The sequence below is a fragment of the Rhinoderma darwinii genome, chromosome 2 (assembly GCF_050947455.1).
Source record: "Rhinoderma darwinii isolate aRhiDar2 chromosome 2, aRhiDar2.hap1, whole genome shotgun sequence".
Classification (NCBI taxonomy): domain Eukaryota; kingdom Metazoa; phylum Chordata; class Amphibia; order Anura; family Rhinodermatidae; genus Rhinoderma; species Rhinoderma darwinii.
Window position 1 is genome coordinate 376245354 of NC_134688.1, and position 18164 is coordinate 376263517.

Below are 18164 nucleotides of genomic sequence, written 5' to 3' on the forward strand. Positions count from 1 at the left end.
AATTGGCAAACAACAAGGGGTCTGGGTCTGGGCACTATAAAATACATGTCTTAAGACACATTTAGGTGAATCTTCCAGTTTACAACTAAGAAAGGCAAAAATACTTCACGTGATTTACTTACGGGATCTGCAGGCCCACAAAACTCTCTGAATGACTTCGGGACATCGGTTCCCTGTATTTCCAAAGCTAGGCAAGGACCGGAGCAAAGCTCTACCACCATTTCCTAGAAGAAAGTAAGACATTTACGAAATAACAAGTTCCAACAAGAATATAAGAGATTCTCCAAGCAAGTACATGAATATGTTCTTAATACATTCAATCCACAACTGAAACAGCCACAAGATCCAGACAACAAAAATTCACATACAGTTGTGACGCTGACCAAACCTTCTATTAGATAGATCTGATACAATATTGTCCTAAAAAAAAAACCTTACAGACAGAGTACCGAATGTTACAGAAATAAATCGTTCGTTCGTTCATTCATTCATTCAGTGTGTCTTTATAACAGTAAAAGCACTTTTATGCTGTTCTTCCCCCACCGAACTACATTTTCTCAAAATTCCATTGTAATGCATCAGAATAGATTGATTTCTGGGACTACGAAAAGAAGGCATTAGATTGAAACAAAGTGAAAAAAAAATGCCAGTAAAATCCAAGCCACTAACAATGAAATGTAGATATTTTCATGAATCACATCCTATCTCCATATTTCTTTTATTTTCACATAAAGTTTCCAAGTGCAGAGTATATGAAGGCATTAGTAAGTATAACTGCAGAGATTACTCCTATTATTCCTTATTGTCTTCTGTAAACCCTTAGGCCCCATGCACACGACCACAGAATTAATCCGTAATTAAGGACCCATTCACTTCTATTGCCCACGGACACCTTCCCGTATATTTACAGGAAGGTGTCCGTGCCGTGAAAAGGCTCTGCAAGATAGGACATGTCCTATTCTTTGCTTTTTACGCATCGTGCTCCCATACTTTATATGGGAGCACGGCCCGCAAATGCAGGTGGCTGCCCGCGGCCGGCTGTGCCCGTAATCACGAACAGTGATTACGGGCACAGCCATGTGCAGGGGGCCTTAATGGGTTAACATCTTCTCATGATACAATCGTTTGCTGTGATATTCCCCCATCATACAAAAGATAAAGGGGGTAATTTATCAACCTTTTTACACCAGTTTTCTGATGTAGGAAATCACAAAAGGGCCTAAAAGTCGAAATTTGCAGTGCTTATTGCAAATTTTGGCCTTTTTGGAAAGAAGGCGTAGCATCAGGGAAAGGGAGCATTGACACCGCAGCCCGACAAATTTATTATAATTTAAGCCCAAAAAATTGCGTAAATGATCGTGGAAATCTACGCCAGCTACTAGATGGACCGTAGCAAGGTAGAGGCTCATACTGAGTCCATACCTTGCCATCCCTAACCCACCGATCAAACTACCCTCTTGCCCCTTCCATCAGACAGGTAAATAAAATAAAAAATAATAAAAAAATAATTATGCTCACCTCAGAACTCCTTTACTCCCCGCTCTGACAACTTCATTCTTCCAGAACCACCACAAGGACCTAACGCCGGGCAGCGTCAAGATGTTGTATGCGATGCAGCACTGATGACATTAAAGTGCTGCGTCGCATATAGGGTGCTGAAACGATGAAGTAGTTGGAGAGGGGAGAAGAGGAGTGCTGAGGTGAGTATGTGTGTGTTTGGTTTTTTTGGCCGAAGGGGAAGAATGTTTTGCGCATGGCCGTGGTTCGCATGGCTCGGCCGAAAGATCCAACACGTTTATTTTACCTCTTAATAAAGGTGTTGTAATTTACTCCAACCTTGTCATTTCTTATGCACGGCATTACAGCCACGGAAAAGACTTGAGAGTTTACCCCTTTTTAGAAATAGAGTTAAAAGGAATGAGAACTAAATATACTTAAAGTTTGAAAAGTAAAGGATTGGGGGCTTGCACCACCTACACTGGAGAAATATGATTATTAAGATCTATGAATCTCCTTATAATAGTTTCCAGAAAAAAATCTTTGTTAAACTTTCAGTGCCTCCTTGTAGCCAGAGTCCAGATATCTATGCTTGAAAACCAAATTTTAAGAGGTACATTGAAAGGTTTGAACACATTTAGAATTTGTTCCTATTATACGAAGACCACTTTAACCCATTATTTATGTTTAAAATAAATCTATAAAATAAATCTAAAAACACACGTGTATATGTATATATATATATATATATATATCCCATGCTGACTTTCAGGTGGCTCATGCCAAGGTTTTCATGGCCAGAACAGGCTTCAGTTGCGGACTAGTAGAAGACAGTAGTTAATCTTTGAAATGCCGGAAATCTGTTAAGTAAACTTTGGGGAGCTGTAGATCTCCATGGGATTGGCCAAAATCCTGCAAATATTAATAGTAACTTACCATATTGTGTAGGTGTTTTCATTATTACATACTAGAAACAAACCCTCTGTGTAGTGTGATTCTTCAGTTAGGTCTTGCTCCCTTCATCTGTCGCCCGTTTTACTTTCGGTAGGTTAAGCTGCCCATACGTAAATCTATGTGATATGACAGATATCGGGGAAAGAAGGATCGGTCATCCTTTGAAATAAGTTGCCAGAGGTGTCTGGCAGCTGCTTTTTCCCCTTTCCCCATTGAAAAAAACATGCACGTTTAGTGCATGTATATGGGGGAGTCGGGAGAAAAAGGTGTCGGCTGAACGACCAACAGTTATTTGATGCGTAAGGCCACAGTTCGCAAGAAGAGAAGGCAGATGGAAGAGATCTTTATAATCTAACTGCCCACTCTCATTGTTAACCTATGGAGGGAGATGCCCATCTTATATGATGTTCTTGTGAGTTTGTTGCCCTTACCGTGTACTCAGCTACAACACCCTTGTAAACTTCATAGAATTCTTCAGCATTGGCCTTCTCCATAGTAAACTGAAACACAAGCAAAGTAAAAATATGCTAAAATCAAATTACATGTTAAGTGCACACTATTCAATTACATCTATTTGTGGAACATTGAAAAGACTCAGGGCTTTTACAATGAGACTGTATAATAGCATGAACATGAAAGTCAACAAAGAGTTATGTTAGGCCATGTTCACACGGTATATGTTTCAGGCAGAAAAATACAAGACTGATTTCACAGAAAACAGCCTCTGAAATCCAGACATTTTTGGAGATACAAATTGGCGATACCAATTCTGTTTATTTTTTTTTACAATGCTTCAAAGGGCAAAATGGGAAAAGGGGGTTCTTTTGAACTTTTAATACTTTGTATTGCAGTATATCGTTCATCTGACAGACTTCTGTTAAATCCTGCCAGAGGCAGGGCTTAACAGGAGCACAAAGACGGCAGACCTGGGGGCCTTCATTAGGACCAGAGGCTGCCAATGGATCCATCAGCACCCCGCAATCGCATCGCAGTGGGGGGGTGAGCTGTTAGAGGGGGGTCACCCCCCTGTAACGATTTTAATTCCGCAGTCGCTATTAATCACAGCATTTAATGGGTTAAACGAGCGCCATCCCACTCGTTACTGTGAAGCGTTGGCTGTAACACCCGCATTCTATGGAGCGGGCTTAGCCTGTGAGACCGCTCCATACTTCCCCTACCCGGCTATGGCCTAGGCATATGTCAAATGTCGGGGAGGTGTTAAAGAAATTACATGTCACATCTTTTTTACAAGCCATTTTTTAATTCAGCAGCGTAAAAATTGCCTCGTAGGAACTACACAGTTTATTTCCTATTGAAATCAATGGGAAGATGTTGCCAGGCATATTTCAAGTGTTGTTTTATGCCAAAATACGTCTGAAAATAAGCGGTGTAAACATGGCCTAAGAGGTACAATGATGCAAACAATATTAATAACATGAAATAGTCAAGATGTATTTTCTGTGTCCTGCATTACGCATACGTACCTATACTGCCATATATAGTACGCCCCCCATTTTTAAAATTGTGCCATGTGTATTAATGTTGTGGGTATAAATGAATTAGTTAGGCCTTTAATTGGGACATATAATGTTTTCCAGATGACCTCAAAAATCTGAAAGGATTTTCTGGTTGAGTTTGGTCATTGTGTGGGATCAAATCCCCATCCACATAACTATGCATATTAAGTGGCTGTAACAGTGGCAGTTACAATGTGGATATTGATGTGGATGGTGATTTAGGTTGACACAATTCCGCTAGCAGAATATTGAATCGCTGGAACATAAAGGCAGAAGTTAGGTCATCGGGGAAAGCTTCAGTGATCTACAGACATAAGACTAGTTACCGTACTTCAACATCTTATAACGCAGCAAAAAAAATTGGCATAGAAGACCATAAAATATGGTTCTCACAAAATGACGAAACCCTTGCACAACGGTGACAAATGGAAACCATTTGCACCGGATCAGTCACCATTGAAATCAATGGTGATGCAAACGGTAACCTCCGGTTTCCGTTTGTTTCAGTTAGGGTTCCGTTCATGGGTTCCCCTGATGGAAATCGCCGACGGAACCCTGACGCAAATGTGAACGAAGCCTTACAGCAAAAACAAACAAAAAAACAAAGTCTAATCTTGGCAGGTAAGATGAATGAGGCAGACCGCACTACCGCCCGGCTCTAATGTGGCTCCCTTCAGATTGCCTGCCGTTTCCTATGTTACCTCCCGAGCAACAATTCTGTGTTTCATTGTGATGTTTTCTAAACTACGGCGATTCAGCTCTTCCTTACGGGCTTTGGAAAATTCTGAAATCCATATAATCTTACCATTTGCAACGCAGATATTTCAAAGTCTGCATCCAATATGTGGTTTATAATTTTTCCTGTTAGGCCTGTAAAAATGGAAAAGACAAACATAAAAACACTGTGACCTTCTGGAGTGCTCAAATCCCACATTATAAATACATGGTACATGTCACAAGGCTTTGTAAATTGGAGGACTGATGTATGGTACCCTACTGGAAAATGTCAAATAGAAAAGTTTATTCACAGTGTTTGCAATGCTAACATTTAATTAAAGGGTTTTCATACATTAAATTACTTTTATGGCAGGTCTACTAGATAAAGTGTGATTGTTTAGGGTCCCAGGAAACAGTAAATCACACTCACGCGCTTCTTTTAGTATCTCCTATAGACTTTAATATAGAGAGTGACCACGCATTCGCTGCCACCTCTCCACCAAGAACTGGGCACCTATGTTCTCGGGATCAGTGGTCACAGTCGAATTGCACTATCATGGCATGTTCACTGGAAAATGATTAGTCAGAAGACTCATTTAACCAGTTCAGGACCGGGCTATTTTGAGCCTTCAGGACCAGACACCGTTTAGCCATTTTTAGTACGCGTTAGTTAAAACGGCTATAACTTTATTTGTTGGACTAGCGAGGTGTTTTTTCCGTAGACAATGCAGGTCTCTTTTTTTTTTTTTATCATTTTTATACACACCCTTTTTGTTATTTTAGAATTTTTAGGCTTAAAGTTTGAAAATAATAGTGAAATAGTACGTTTTTTTTAACTTTTTAGCTATTTTTTTCTCGTAATAACATAGTTTTACCGTAAAATAGACCTTTTATTTGTGATCTTCATTGTCTACAGTTAATTTGAATATATTACATGTCTATATTAAGGTAATTTGGTCAGGGCTAGCGTTACAAAGATTGGCGGGGGGGGAGAGAGAACATTTTTTGGGGGGTGCGCATTCTAAGTGTATTTATTATTAATTGTTTTGAACTTTATTTTACTTTTATTTTTTTATTATTATGGTCTGTCTCTCAAAAGGTCAGAAAAGACTTTTGGGGGACTTTATTTTTTTTTTTACTTCTTTTCCACCATGTTTTTCCACTGTAACTGCACAGCAGCCCCAGTTACAGGGAAAATCAGCCCTCTTAGGGTATGTTCACACGGCCTATTTTAAGCCGTTTTTCGGGCTTTAAACGCCCTCTAAAAACGGCTAAAAATGCGGGGGCTGAATGCCTCCAAACATCTGCCCATTTATTTCAATGGGAAAAATGGCGTTCCTTTCCCACGGGGCGTTTTTTACGCGGCCGTTTTTAAAAGCGCCAACGTAAAAAAAACTTCCCCTCACCAAACTCTCCCCTCTCCAATCTATCCTCAATGCAGCAGCCAGGCTCATATTTCTGACCAACCGCTACACCAACGCCTCTACTCTGTGCCAGTCACTGCACTGGTTGCCCATCCTCTTCAGAATAAAATTCAAACTTATTACTCTCACCCACAAAGCTCTCCACAGTGCTGCACCTCCTTACATCTCCTCCCTCATCTCTGTCCACCACCCTACTCGGGCTCTACGTTCTGCCAACGACCTTAGATTAAAATCCTCCATAATCCGAACCTGCCACTCTAGTCTCCAAGATTTTTCTCGTGCTGCACCAGTCCTCTGGAATGCGCTACCCCAGACAATCAGATTAATTCCCAATATCCACAGTTTTAAACGTGCCCTGAAAACACATCTATTTAGACAGGCCTATAACATTCCCTAATCGGACTCCTTTCCATGGCCCCACTTTTAGATTAGTCATCAGAATTAGATTCCGTAACACTCCTTCATGTCAGTAATACACGGATACTGGCTGGTGACCGGCTCATGCAGCTTTATGTTACCACCCCATGTGTATAAAAATGGCTGGACTATTGTACAGAACAAACACTGTTACACTTTGTGTCTCCCTTATTTCCTCATAGATTGTAAGCTCTTTCGAGCAGGGTCCTCACTCCTCAGGTTTGAATTGTAAATTAACTTTGTCACTATGTAATGTCTGATATTGTTTATTTCATGTTCCCTCTAAATTGTAAAGTGCTGCGTAATATGTTGGCGCTATATAAATAAAGATTATTATTAGAAGTGCTTATCACTTCTTGAGCCGTTTTTCATTGACTCAATAGAAAAACAGCTCCAAAAACGGCCGTAAGAAAGGTTGCTTGAAAACAGCTCCGTATTTTCAGCCGTTTTTTGTTAAGCGTGTGAACATACCCTCATAGTGACTATTGTCACTAATAGGGCTGTGCTGGGTCTAGTAAGACCCAGCAGCAGTCTGCCACTAACGGCATCCCGGCGATCATGTCGCATGATCACCGGGACCAATAGAGGCATGGCACTGCCGCTCTCATTGAGATCAGAGAAGATAGAAGCAGAGAAAGCTGCTTCTATCTTCTCTTCAGGGTCACCCGACATTCAGCTGCCCGATCAATCGGGCAGCAAGCTAAAACCTGCGCCGTAAATAGTCTATAGCGGTGGCCGCGCTTGCAAGATGATTTCCTTTCCTTTGGGGAGGACGGCTGCATCATGGGGAACGCGTCTGACCGTGCATGCGCGTTAGCTTCCAGCCCGGCCACCTCTCAGCTATATGGAGATTAGCGGTCGGCTCCAGGGCATGTACACTAAAACTGAGGAGGGGACAAATAAGGATTGCTTGGAAAACGGGGGGGGGGGGGGAGTGATCATCTCAGCCACGCTTACCATGCCTGGCTGAGACGATCATTCTGCAATTTACTCCTGATGCTGCCACTAAGAAAACAGGGTGGCTTGATATACATCAAGCATCTCACACCCACATTTAGAGAATATAACAAGCAGTAGCTGCGTTGGAAGGCTTAAAAAAAGGTAGTTAGAAAATGAATTAATAAAAGGATTTACATCATTAAACTAATAATTTGCAGTGTGTTTAATATTTTATGAAAAAATAAGCCTACACTTGTGAATAATCCTTTAATGCAAGAGACTGATAAAATGACATGTACACGAGTCAAATTAATTCCTATGAAAACTGCTAAAAAGACATTTTAAACTAGTGTTCCAACCAATGAAAAACATTTTTGTACGTTCTCCCAGTGTTTGCGTGGGTTTGCTCAGGATTCCTCGGTTTCTTTCGACACTCCAAAAAACATACAGGCAGGAAATTTAGATTGTGAGCTTCCATTGAAATTTGTGCTGTCCACACAGGAAGCGGCATTACTTAGAGGACCTATTACCCCTTCTAACATGTCTGTTTATACTTGTATTCCCCATGAAATAACAATTCTGGAACATATTTTCTTAGAGCACTGCATTGTACTGTTTCTCTGTTATTCCTCCTAGAAATTTATGAATAAATTGACAACTGGGTGTTACCATTCCCTTCCTCAAAGGGGCGTTTCCCTACAGTCTGGACCTGACAGCACTGATTGGACATTGACAAACTGTAAAGGGACACACCCCCAACTGGTAACAAACCATTCTAAGTGTATTTATAGATTTCTAAGAAGAATAACAGAGGAACAGCACAACGCAGAGTTCTAAGAGGAGATGCTCCAGAATTGTTTTATGGGGAATACAAATATTTACTAAAAGAGACAGGTCAAGAGAGCAGACATGTCTTCTTCAAAACAGACCACAAACAGAAGATCTTTTTCAACCAAAGCCATTTTGACTGTATGTGTCATCAATATGCAATATGCATTTTTTTCGGCACATACTTTGTCATATTTGTCCATACTTTATTGTACATCTTTGTAGGGGCATCAAGCATAACTAAAGCCGTACTACTGTACATTTGATGCAGATTTTCCGCTAATATTTTATTTCTGTGTATTTCTCGCATTTCTGGTATAAGAAGATTTGCATAATGTGGTGGCTGGTGTAATAAATTACTTTTTTGGTTTGTAGATCATCTTAAAACTGTTAAAAAAATATGAATGTGCTACAGTGGGGTATGAACCTGGCCTATGTTTTTTAGTCCAACCAGGATGTTATCCCAAAGAAAAATAAGCTTTGTAATCATCTGCCCTTTGGGATCCCTTTTCGTCCCCCCAAAGAGAAAAAAAAAAGCGCATGTGACATTTGCACTTCAGCTATGTATGTGAACACGACATATATCCTTAAAATCCTGGTTCTGGATGGAGCGGTCTCACTGGTTCAGTCCGTAAGATAGCGCTATCCAGCATAATTTAATATTTGATAGAATGATATAGCATCACATCTCTCTCTTCCCTAGAGGGGCATAGCTATATAGGGTGCAGAGGTAGCAGTCCAAACCAGGCATTAGGGGGCCCGAGTGCCCCTCTGCCGCATAGAACATAATTATAAATAGCGCATTGTAGGTAGGGGCCTATTACTGATTTTGCATTCGGTCCCAGGAGCTTCACATTACTTCTCTGCTCGCCTACTAATAGTGCTACAGTTCTTATGTGCCAAGGTAGTCTGAGGACCATGGCAACTAGGGTCCAGTTACGTCTGCTACCTCTGAAACTGTAGTATGCCACAAAACTCTACCTGGCTTGTTACAATATACTGCATAAGAGTTAGGCTGGGTTCACACGACCATGTTACGTCCGTAATGTGCGGAACGTATTTCGGCCGGAAGACCCGGACCGAACACACTGCAGGGAGCCGGGCTCCTAGCATCATAGTGATGTACGATGCTAGGAGTCCCTGCCTCTGCGTGGAACTACTGTCTCGTACTGTAATCATGATTACAGTACGGGACAGTTGTCCTGCAGCGAGGCAGGGACTCCTAGCATCGTACATAACTATGATGCTAGGAGCCCGGCCCCCTGCAGTGTGTTCGGTCCGGGTCTTCCGGCCGAAATACGTTCCGTACATTACGGACGTAACATGGTCGTGTGAACGCAGCCTTACTTTCAGTCAACAAAATAAGATTCACCATAACTTGAATATAAAACAAAGTGACACAATAACACATCTAAGGGTTAACTTAGTAAACTTCATTGGTTTTAAAATTGGCATTATCCCTTTTTATTGAAATGAAGCAGAAATTCCACCATGTGTTCTGAATAAGTATAACATTCTAGTAAAAAAATTGAACTAAATATTTGTTTCATCATGGGTTATACAACTGAGCAAACATGTGCAATGAGATGGCCTAAAGGATCGTGACAAGCAAAGCCCCTGTATCTGCATCCTGATTGACAGTTTGTCACCCAGTAATCCCAGTCTTTGTCCATGAGTGCCACACAAAGGCACAAATTCTGCTCTGCATGCAACTCATAGTCTCTTGTTATCCCGTATTAATCACCGAATACCATTCGCTTTTCCTGCTATACAAGATCTGATTTTTAGTAATTGTTCTTGATATTTATATACACACACACACACACACACACACACACACACACACACACTAGCAGGTTCCCTTTCTTGAGTTCTGTTTACTGATCATCATTTCCAGTATCATTCTTCTGGTCTACTTACGCACAGTCCATTAAATTAGTTATACAGAACCCATGTGTCCCAAATGCTATTCCATTTAGTGACATATAGAATGATATAGCATCACATCTCTTTCTTCCCTACAGGGGCATAGCTATATAGGGTGCAGAGGTAGCAGTCCAAACCAGGGATTAGGGGGCCGAGTGCCCCTCTGCCGCTATCCCATTTAGTGACATGTACCGTTCAGCCACCTGTCTAATACTGTGTAGGTTCCCTCGTTCCACCAAAACAGCTCTGGCCCGTTGAGGCATGGACTCCACAAAACCTGTGAAGGTGTCCTGTGGTATCTGGCACCAAGACATTAGCAGCAGATCCTGTAGGTTCCGAGGCGGGGAATCAATGGATCGGACTCGTTTTTTCCAGCACATCCCACAAATGCATCACACGGCCTCTGCCAACTTGCCTTCTTTCCCTAGTGCATCCTGGTGCCAGCTCTTTCCCAGGTAAGCAACACATGCATGCACCCGGCTGTCCACATGATGTAAAAGAAAACAGGATTCATCAGACCAGGCCACCTTTTTCCAATGCTCCATGCTCCAGTTGTGATGCTCACATGCCAAATTGTAGGTCCTTTGGGCAGTGGACAGGTGTCAACATGGACACTCTGAGCAGTCTGCAGCTACGCATCCTTATACGTCGCTTGCTGTAACGCACTGTGTGTACTGATAGCTTTCTAGTATAGCCAGCAGTAACTTTTCAAGCTATTTGCGCTATAGTAGTTCTTCTGTGGGATCAGTCCAGATAGGCTAGCCTTTTTAGAGATGCTCTAGCCCAGTCGTCTAACCATCACAATTTAGCCAATGTTAAAGTAGCTTAGATCCTTACACGGGGGGCAAGAATTGACAGCTGAGCTTTTTTTTTTCTTCTTGCTTTTTCCTGCACGGCATATATTAATAAATTGTAAAATATTTATAATTAGTTGCAGAAAAAAGGGGCAGATCACATTAGAGAAAAGTAGGAAAACCATTCTCACCTTTCCTAAAAGCAGATGACCCTATACACAATTGTCAGGAGCAGTTTGCTCCTTTTTTTGGCCGTGTGGCTGCAGACCTGACGGAGTGCCCATGCTAACCTATGTCCACCACTGAAAGCACCTACAATGGGCACAAGAGCATCAGAGCTGAAATATAGAGCAATGGAAGAAGGTGGCCTGGTCTGATGAATCATGTTTTCTTTTACATCATATGGACAGCAAGGTGCGTGTGCGTCGCTTACCTGGAGAAGAAAAAGCACCAAGATGCACTATATATAAAAAAGGAAAGCCGGCGGGGGAAATGTTCTGCTGGGAAACCTTGGGTCCTGGTCTTCATGTGGATGTTACATTGACATGTTTCACCTACCTATACATTGTTGCAGACCAAGTACAGCCCTTCATGTCAATCGTATTCCCTAATGGCAGTGGCCTCTTTCAGCAGGATAATGCCACACTGCAAAAATTTGTCAGGAATAGTTTGAGGAACATAACAAAGAGCTCAAGGTGTTGACTTGGCCTCCAAATTCCCTAGACCTAAATCTGATCGTGCATCTATGGAATGTGCTGGAAAAACAAGTACGATCCATGGAGGCCCCACCTCGCAACTTACAGGACGTAAGGGATACGCTGCTAACGTCTTGGTGCCAGATACAACAGGACACCTTCAGAAGACTTTGAGTCTAGCCCTCGACGGGTCAAAACTGTTTTGGGGGCACGATGGGGAATCATTTCATAAATATAATACTTCAGACATATTGATGTTTCAAAATTTTACTGTCAAAGAGGAGGAAGGGGGGAGGGGGTTTAACCAGAGGCAGCCTGACTGTGCGTAAGATGAAACTGCAGAATTGATTACGAAATTAAATACCATAGGACTTGATTATTCGCTTCAAAGTTTTGTGCTGAAGACAAGTCTATTTTTAACTCAGCAGACATTTACAGATAGAAAGGTAAAAGATCGCATACTAAAAATGGAAAGAAGCTGCGTCACAGTCTTATATCATAACCACTTCATATACATATACGCTGGAGAAAAATCTTCCATGGTATTATGTGGATCAGTTACGGAAAGCCTTAGGCTTGACTCATTCTCCTGAGAACTGTCAGCATATTAACATTTTTAATATGATCTTCTCTAGCATGAAAGTGGTCACGAAAATCACACATGTCTTGCATTCTAATAGGAAGCAAGAACTTCCAGACTGAATCGCTGAGAAACCTACATAACGTTTCTTTCTCTAAACAAGCATTCTGTAAATGAAGAAACAACAATGTATTTAAAAAGTTTCTCCTCCGGCGCGTTCAAATACATGGTCCTACATTTTCAGTAACTTTTCATGACAGCAAACTATTTCTATGTAACAAACTTGTATCTAATATTTTAACCTACTTATTATTGTATATCCATATGGGATACATGATTGAAATATTGTAACAGGTATACAGGCAAGAAGTACAAGAGATCTGATGTCTCACACTGCCATGATGATGCTTTAATAATAGTCACAACCCAAAGCAAAACTAGTAGATACAGATCAGCACACGTTGTCATACAAACAGTGTTCCTCTAAGCTTGGGAATTAGGAAAATGATAGTGCTAAAATATTTACTGAGAAAGTCTCCGCCACATTTCTCACACACATAAAATAATGCTCTGTACCATTTACAGTGTAAGAGGACAAATTCTAACATGTATTGTAAGCTAAATACAGGGCTCAATGTATCTAGAAGAAAACCCTTTCAAGAGTTACCGCAGCGATCATCTGATCACTCCAGGTTTTAGCTCCCGCTATCCTCAGCACAAAGTGGATTTTTCCGGGCGGAAGTCACAGTCAACTGGACATTCCCCCTGCAGAGGAAGGTAGTATTACATGGCAGACGGCTTAGGTCCGCCAGAGTGGGAGTCCCTCTATGCCAGGGGTAGGCAACCTTTTTTGTATGGCGTGCCGATAAAAAAAATAATCAAAGATGAAGTACTCCGTGTGCCATGCAAACATGAAAGTCGTAGAAGACAAACTGTTACCACGTATGTGACATAAATCAATGAATCAGTTAATTAAACTTACATTTCAGTGTGACCTTTTTCCCTGACTTTCTTTGCAAAGATGATTCATCTGTGGCGCATACAAGGCTACTGAACACCACCGATCGCTCGTCCCCATACATTTCTATCACATCGGCAGAACATCTCCCCGTTTACACAGCGAGATGTGCTGCCGACAACGATAATAGTTTCTGCATTTGAAACTATGCAATCAGCAGATGAACGAGCGTTTGCTCGTTCATCGACTGATCGCTGCCCTGATACAGGGCAAATATCGGGAACGAGCGTTCTATGAATGCTCGTTTGCCCGATAATTGGCCGGTGTAAAAGGGCCTTTAGAGTTGACATTAGGAAGGAAATTCCAGAAAAGAGAAACTTGAGATGTAATGGACATTAGCAAGTGAGTAGGTAACAGTAGTAGAAAGAAGGGCATTAGAAGAGAGGAATTACAATGTCCAATACCAAAAAGAAGGACAAAAGATGAAGTAGCACCTCTCAAAAAATATAGTAATACAGTTCTGTTTACTATGTATCAATTAGTTAGATCGCACCAAAACAAAAACACTTAACGCACAAACGCGTTTCTACACACACTACCGACCAAGTATAACCCACTGATGAACTACCACTAAATCAAGGGACAAAAATAATTATAATTACTAAACACGAATAAGCATGGCTTCACTAAACTAAAATACAATAACGTCCTGTTCACACGTTCCGGATTCAGGTGCGGATTTAGATGCATAACACAAGGTATACGTTTTGCAGAGTACACCTTTAAGAAGAAAAACTTGGATAAGCTCCTTTATGTCACATTATTACATGAACAAATGAGAAATGTGTATGAGAAAACAATGTTTCAGTGTTAGTGAGTTAGTCCCCTGCGTCACACCACTACAGCTACATGTAGAACGATTAATGACAGGTTCTGCCGCCTAGCAACCAATATTTGTTAGGACTGGTCAAGGAGTTCATATAGAAAAGGTAAGGGTAAATTTCCACTACCTCTCATAGCACAGGAAAGGAAATCATCTACAATACTTTGAGGGACAGGGCTCACATAGGTTATATATTAACATGGTCATACTGGAGGCAGACAGTGGTGATATTCATATACATCATTCAGATCAGGAAGTTCATTGGCTTAGAGCAAAGGTGCAAATCAATGCTCTGTGGATTTTATCATCATCATGTAGTTAAAGGTTTTGTCTCATGAAGACAACCCCTTTTCAAAAAGAATCCGGTGCAGCGATCAGCACAGGTCAGCTTCTTTACCCCAGCGATCAGGTGTTATCGCCGGGGGAAGCTGCCGATACACCGCTGGTAGTACTCAAGACCGCAAAACCAGACAATCGCTATCATGTGAGCGTAGCACACATCAACACTGACAGAAAACAAAAGGCAGAAGTAACTCAACAGTGGATGGTCGGAACCGAATACTGAAGGTAGTAGAAGATGGAAACGATGCACAAATGGATTGGACAGCAGATGAACAGAATGCAAGCAGCCAACAGACTGTGGACCAGAATCAACAGCACTCACTGACCCTATCTGAATACTATCCCACAGCAGAGTAAGACAACAGCTTGGCAGCACACCAAACGCACAGGAGAGGCAAACAAAACAGTGGAACTAATGATCCCAGGATACACTTAAAACCACTATACAAAAACTAGATCTCTCAGAGAACCAACAGGTCCCACAGTACAAACAAACACATAGACAAGAGTTCAGCACTTTTCAGAAACCGTATAATTAGCACCTGAGTAATTCAGGCCTTAAGTATATATAGGTCAAAGAAAAGTACTCTGCCCTAATTAACCAAGCAAAACGAAATGATGACCAAATCCAGATCGAGACCAAAGGCATTGCCTAGTAAGGCTGGGTTCACACGACCATGTTACGTCCGTAATGTACGGAACGTATTTCGGCCGGAAGACCCGGACCGAACACAGTGCAGGGAGCCGGGCTACTAGCATCATAGTGATGTACGATGCTAGGAGTCCCTGCCTCTGCGTGGAACTACTGTCCCGTACTGTAATCATGATTACAGTACGCGACAGTTGTCCTGCAGCGAGGCAGGGACTCCTAGCATCGTACATCACTATGATGCTAGGAGCCCGGCTCCCTGCACTGTGTTCGGTCCGGGTCTTCCGGCCGAAATACGTTCCGTACATTACGGACGTAACGTGTGAACCCAGCCTAACACCCAAACACAGAGATAACAGAAATCATTGATTAGCAGCGGCCACTGCATGGAAAATGTAGCATTACATTCCCCTTGTAATGCAAGGATGTGCCAGGTCCAACAGAGCAGGAGCCGTTTTTTACAGAGTGGCACATGGGGGAGGACCCAAACAGGGGACCCCCCTCTGACATCTATATGCTCTAATACAGCATATGGAAGGGGATTGTCCTTTAGGGGCAACTCCTTAAATCAATTGATTAAAGAAACACATGCATGTACTGCAGAATACATACAGTACAAATATAGGACACGAATATGGTCCACTAAAGCATACCTTTATCTAACAAACAATGCAAGCCAATTAATTTATTTGGAACTTGAGGGATTGATGAGATCAAGAGAAATTTGATGATGGTCTTACCTGCCTTTGCAAGAACTGATCCATTTGGCCCAATTAACCTACTTAAGGGGTTTTCCGAGATTCCACATAGGTTATCAAATGTATGAAGAGTGGGGTTCAACAGCTGGGACCTCCATCAATCAACAGTACAAGTGGCAGTAAGTGGCAGTGGACCCTTTACCGCAGTACCTGACTCAACATCATCCATACATGTGTCATGGCAGCTCAGGCTAGGGGGATTGTTTCCTATTCAAGTCATTCAAGTTGCAAAGCTGGCCATAGATATTAGATTTTTCTTGGTGGATACTGCCCATTGCAATGGGACCCTAGAAAAACTATAGAGGTGCCCCAATCTTGCTTATCTGGATTTTAGGTTAGAGGTTTCTGGCAGCCATTATCTTCTTTACCCTAATGAAACGACATGCACCTTCAGTCAAAACCAAAGTGTATTGTAAAAGCTTTATGATCCCTAAATTCCCGGCTACAGTATGTTTTTTAATTAGAGTAGTTCCTATCAGTTAAGCGCATAATAATTTCCTCCCACACCAGGAAATATGTCAGCCATATGTTAAAACGAAGCCTGACACAGCTGAAACATCCCGCTGCTGTCGCTGGGGGACGCTGGAGACATCCGCACATTTTTTCTGCATTTGTATTACATGGCATCTATTTATATGAATGGCTTGACAATGTAATACAAAGACTCACTGTGCCCTTCAGCTGCAGGTAAAAAAAAAAAAAACTTTCACATTTGCATCGGAGACTCTGTTCAAAACCACATCACAAATATCATAACATTTTACAGGCAAAAAAGCGATGCATTAATCACTATTTTTATGGTCAATGCATTGGACTCCACGCTGGAACCCGACAAACCCCATTGTATGTCGGAGGGGTCTGATGGGCGCCAGTGGTATCCGTCGTACGACGGATCTGGCAGAGCATTCCTCGCTTTCGTTATAAACGGAAGCCACAACAGAAGTGTGAACATAGTCTTAACTAAAACTTTCATGTCCTATCATCCCAGTTGTTAAATCATACTTTAGCTCGCTGATATACAGTAAGTATTCACTTCACTCATACACCTTATATATTATCTGGTGTGAATTTGGTTTACAGGCATGAATTTATTTAACACTTTCACTTTGCTTGTGTATCCGAAATGCAAATGACATGCTTACTTGTGAATAAGTTCACTTCTGAGTTGCAAAAACTGTATCAGACTGCGTTTATGTATAGAAAACCAACCCAAGAAAATATGATCGACTACAGCACAAATGTAGAGAAAAATACAAATGATTCTTTATTGGAATAAAAACATGAGACAGATAAAAATGGAACTAGGGGATGAGTCACACAGTAAAAAAGGACGTCTGATCAGTCAAACATGCCAGGTATGGATATTGTGTCCACGTATTGTGTAATAGCAAAATAGGAGTAAATGCATGTAGTCATATAAAGAGCCGTGTCTAATGGAAAACAGCACGGATATAATCAAGGTACATCAGATGACAACAGCACAAATCGCAGAGAGGTAAAAAGCAGATGCCGATAGCGCGTCGGGTCAGGACGTTTCATCTCTGTTTCCATCATGTCCACTGGTATGTAGTGTTATCTTTTCTGTCCTGTGTAGCAAGCATAGCTTCATTATGTTCATCATTTATGGTCATCTTCTGATTTCAAGCACTTTCTGGCACTACTTGGTGCACATTACATTGGTAACTAGTTGTAATCATTATTGATGGTATATACGTATTTTGTAATTACCACAGCTATCGGCATCTGCTTTTTACCTCTCTGCGATTTGTGCTGTTGTCATCTGATGTACCTTGATTATATCCGTGCTGTTTTCCATTAGACACGGCTCTTTATATGACTACATGCATTTACTCCTATTTTGCTATTACACAATACGTGGACACAATATCCATACCTGGCATGTTTGACTGATCAGACGTCCTTTTTTACTGTGTGACTCATCCCCTAGTTCCATTTTTATCTGTCTCATGTTTTTATTCCAATAAAGAATCATTTGTATTTTTCTCTACATTTGTGCTGTAGTCGATCATATTTTCTTGGGTTGGTTTTCTGTCAATTTCTGATCGACGCACCAAGTATATCTTGGTTACTTCGTAGGATTCAATATATAGTGCATCTATTATGGCCAGTAATGTTGTCTCATAGTTCATTTTGTTGATACTTTCTAGCACTATTTTCCATTGCATCCTATGTGTTGGTATTTTATCGGTCTTGCGTTTATGTATAGTACACAAACATCAAATCGGTAACCCAGTCTGGGAAGCGAGAGAGGAGCCAAAAAAGTTG

The 18164-nt window shown here is 41.4% G+C and overlaps 1 protein-coding gene across 5 annotated transcripts in view; it reads right to left on the reverse strand.

Moving 5' to 3' along the window:
- The window catches only part of NME7 (NME/NM23 family member 7), a 129010-nt gene that overhangs the window by 31542 nt on the left and 79304 nt on the right, over positions 1-18164 (reverse strand). For all 5 annotated transcript variants that reach the window (XM_075853900.1, XM_075853902.1, XM_075853903.1 and 2 more), the window contains 3 exons: positions 4774-4838; positions 2883-2951; positions 123-224 (listed from right to left, as the gene is read on the reverse strand). In XM_075853900.1, coding sequence (XP_075710015.1) covers positions 123-224; positions 2883-2951; positions 4774-4838 — 236 coding nt within the window. The remainder of the gene's footprint in view (positions 1-122; positions 225-2882; positions 2952-4773; positions 4839-18164) is intronic.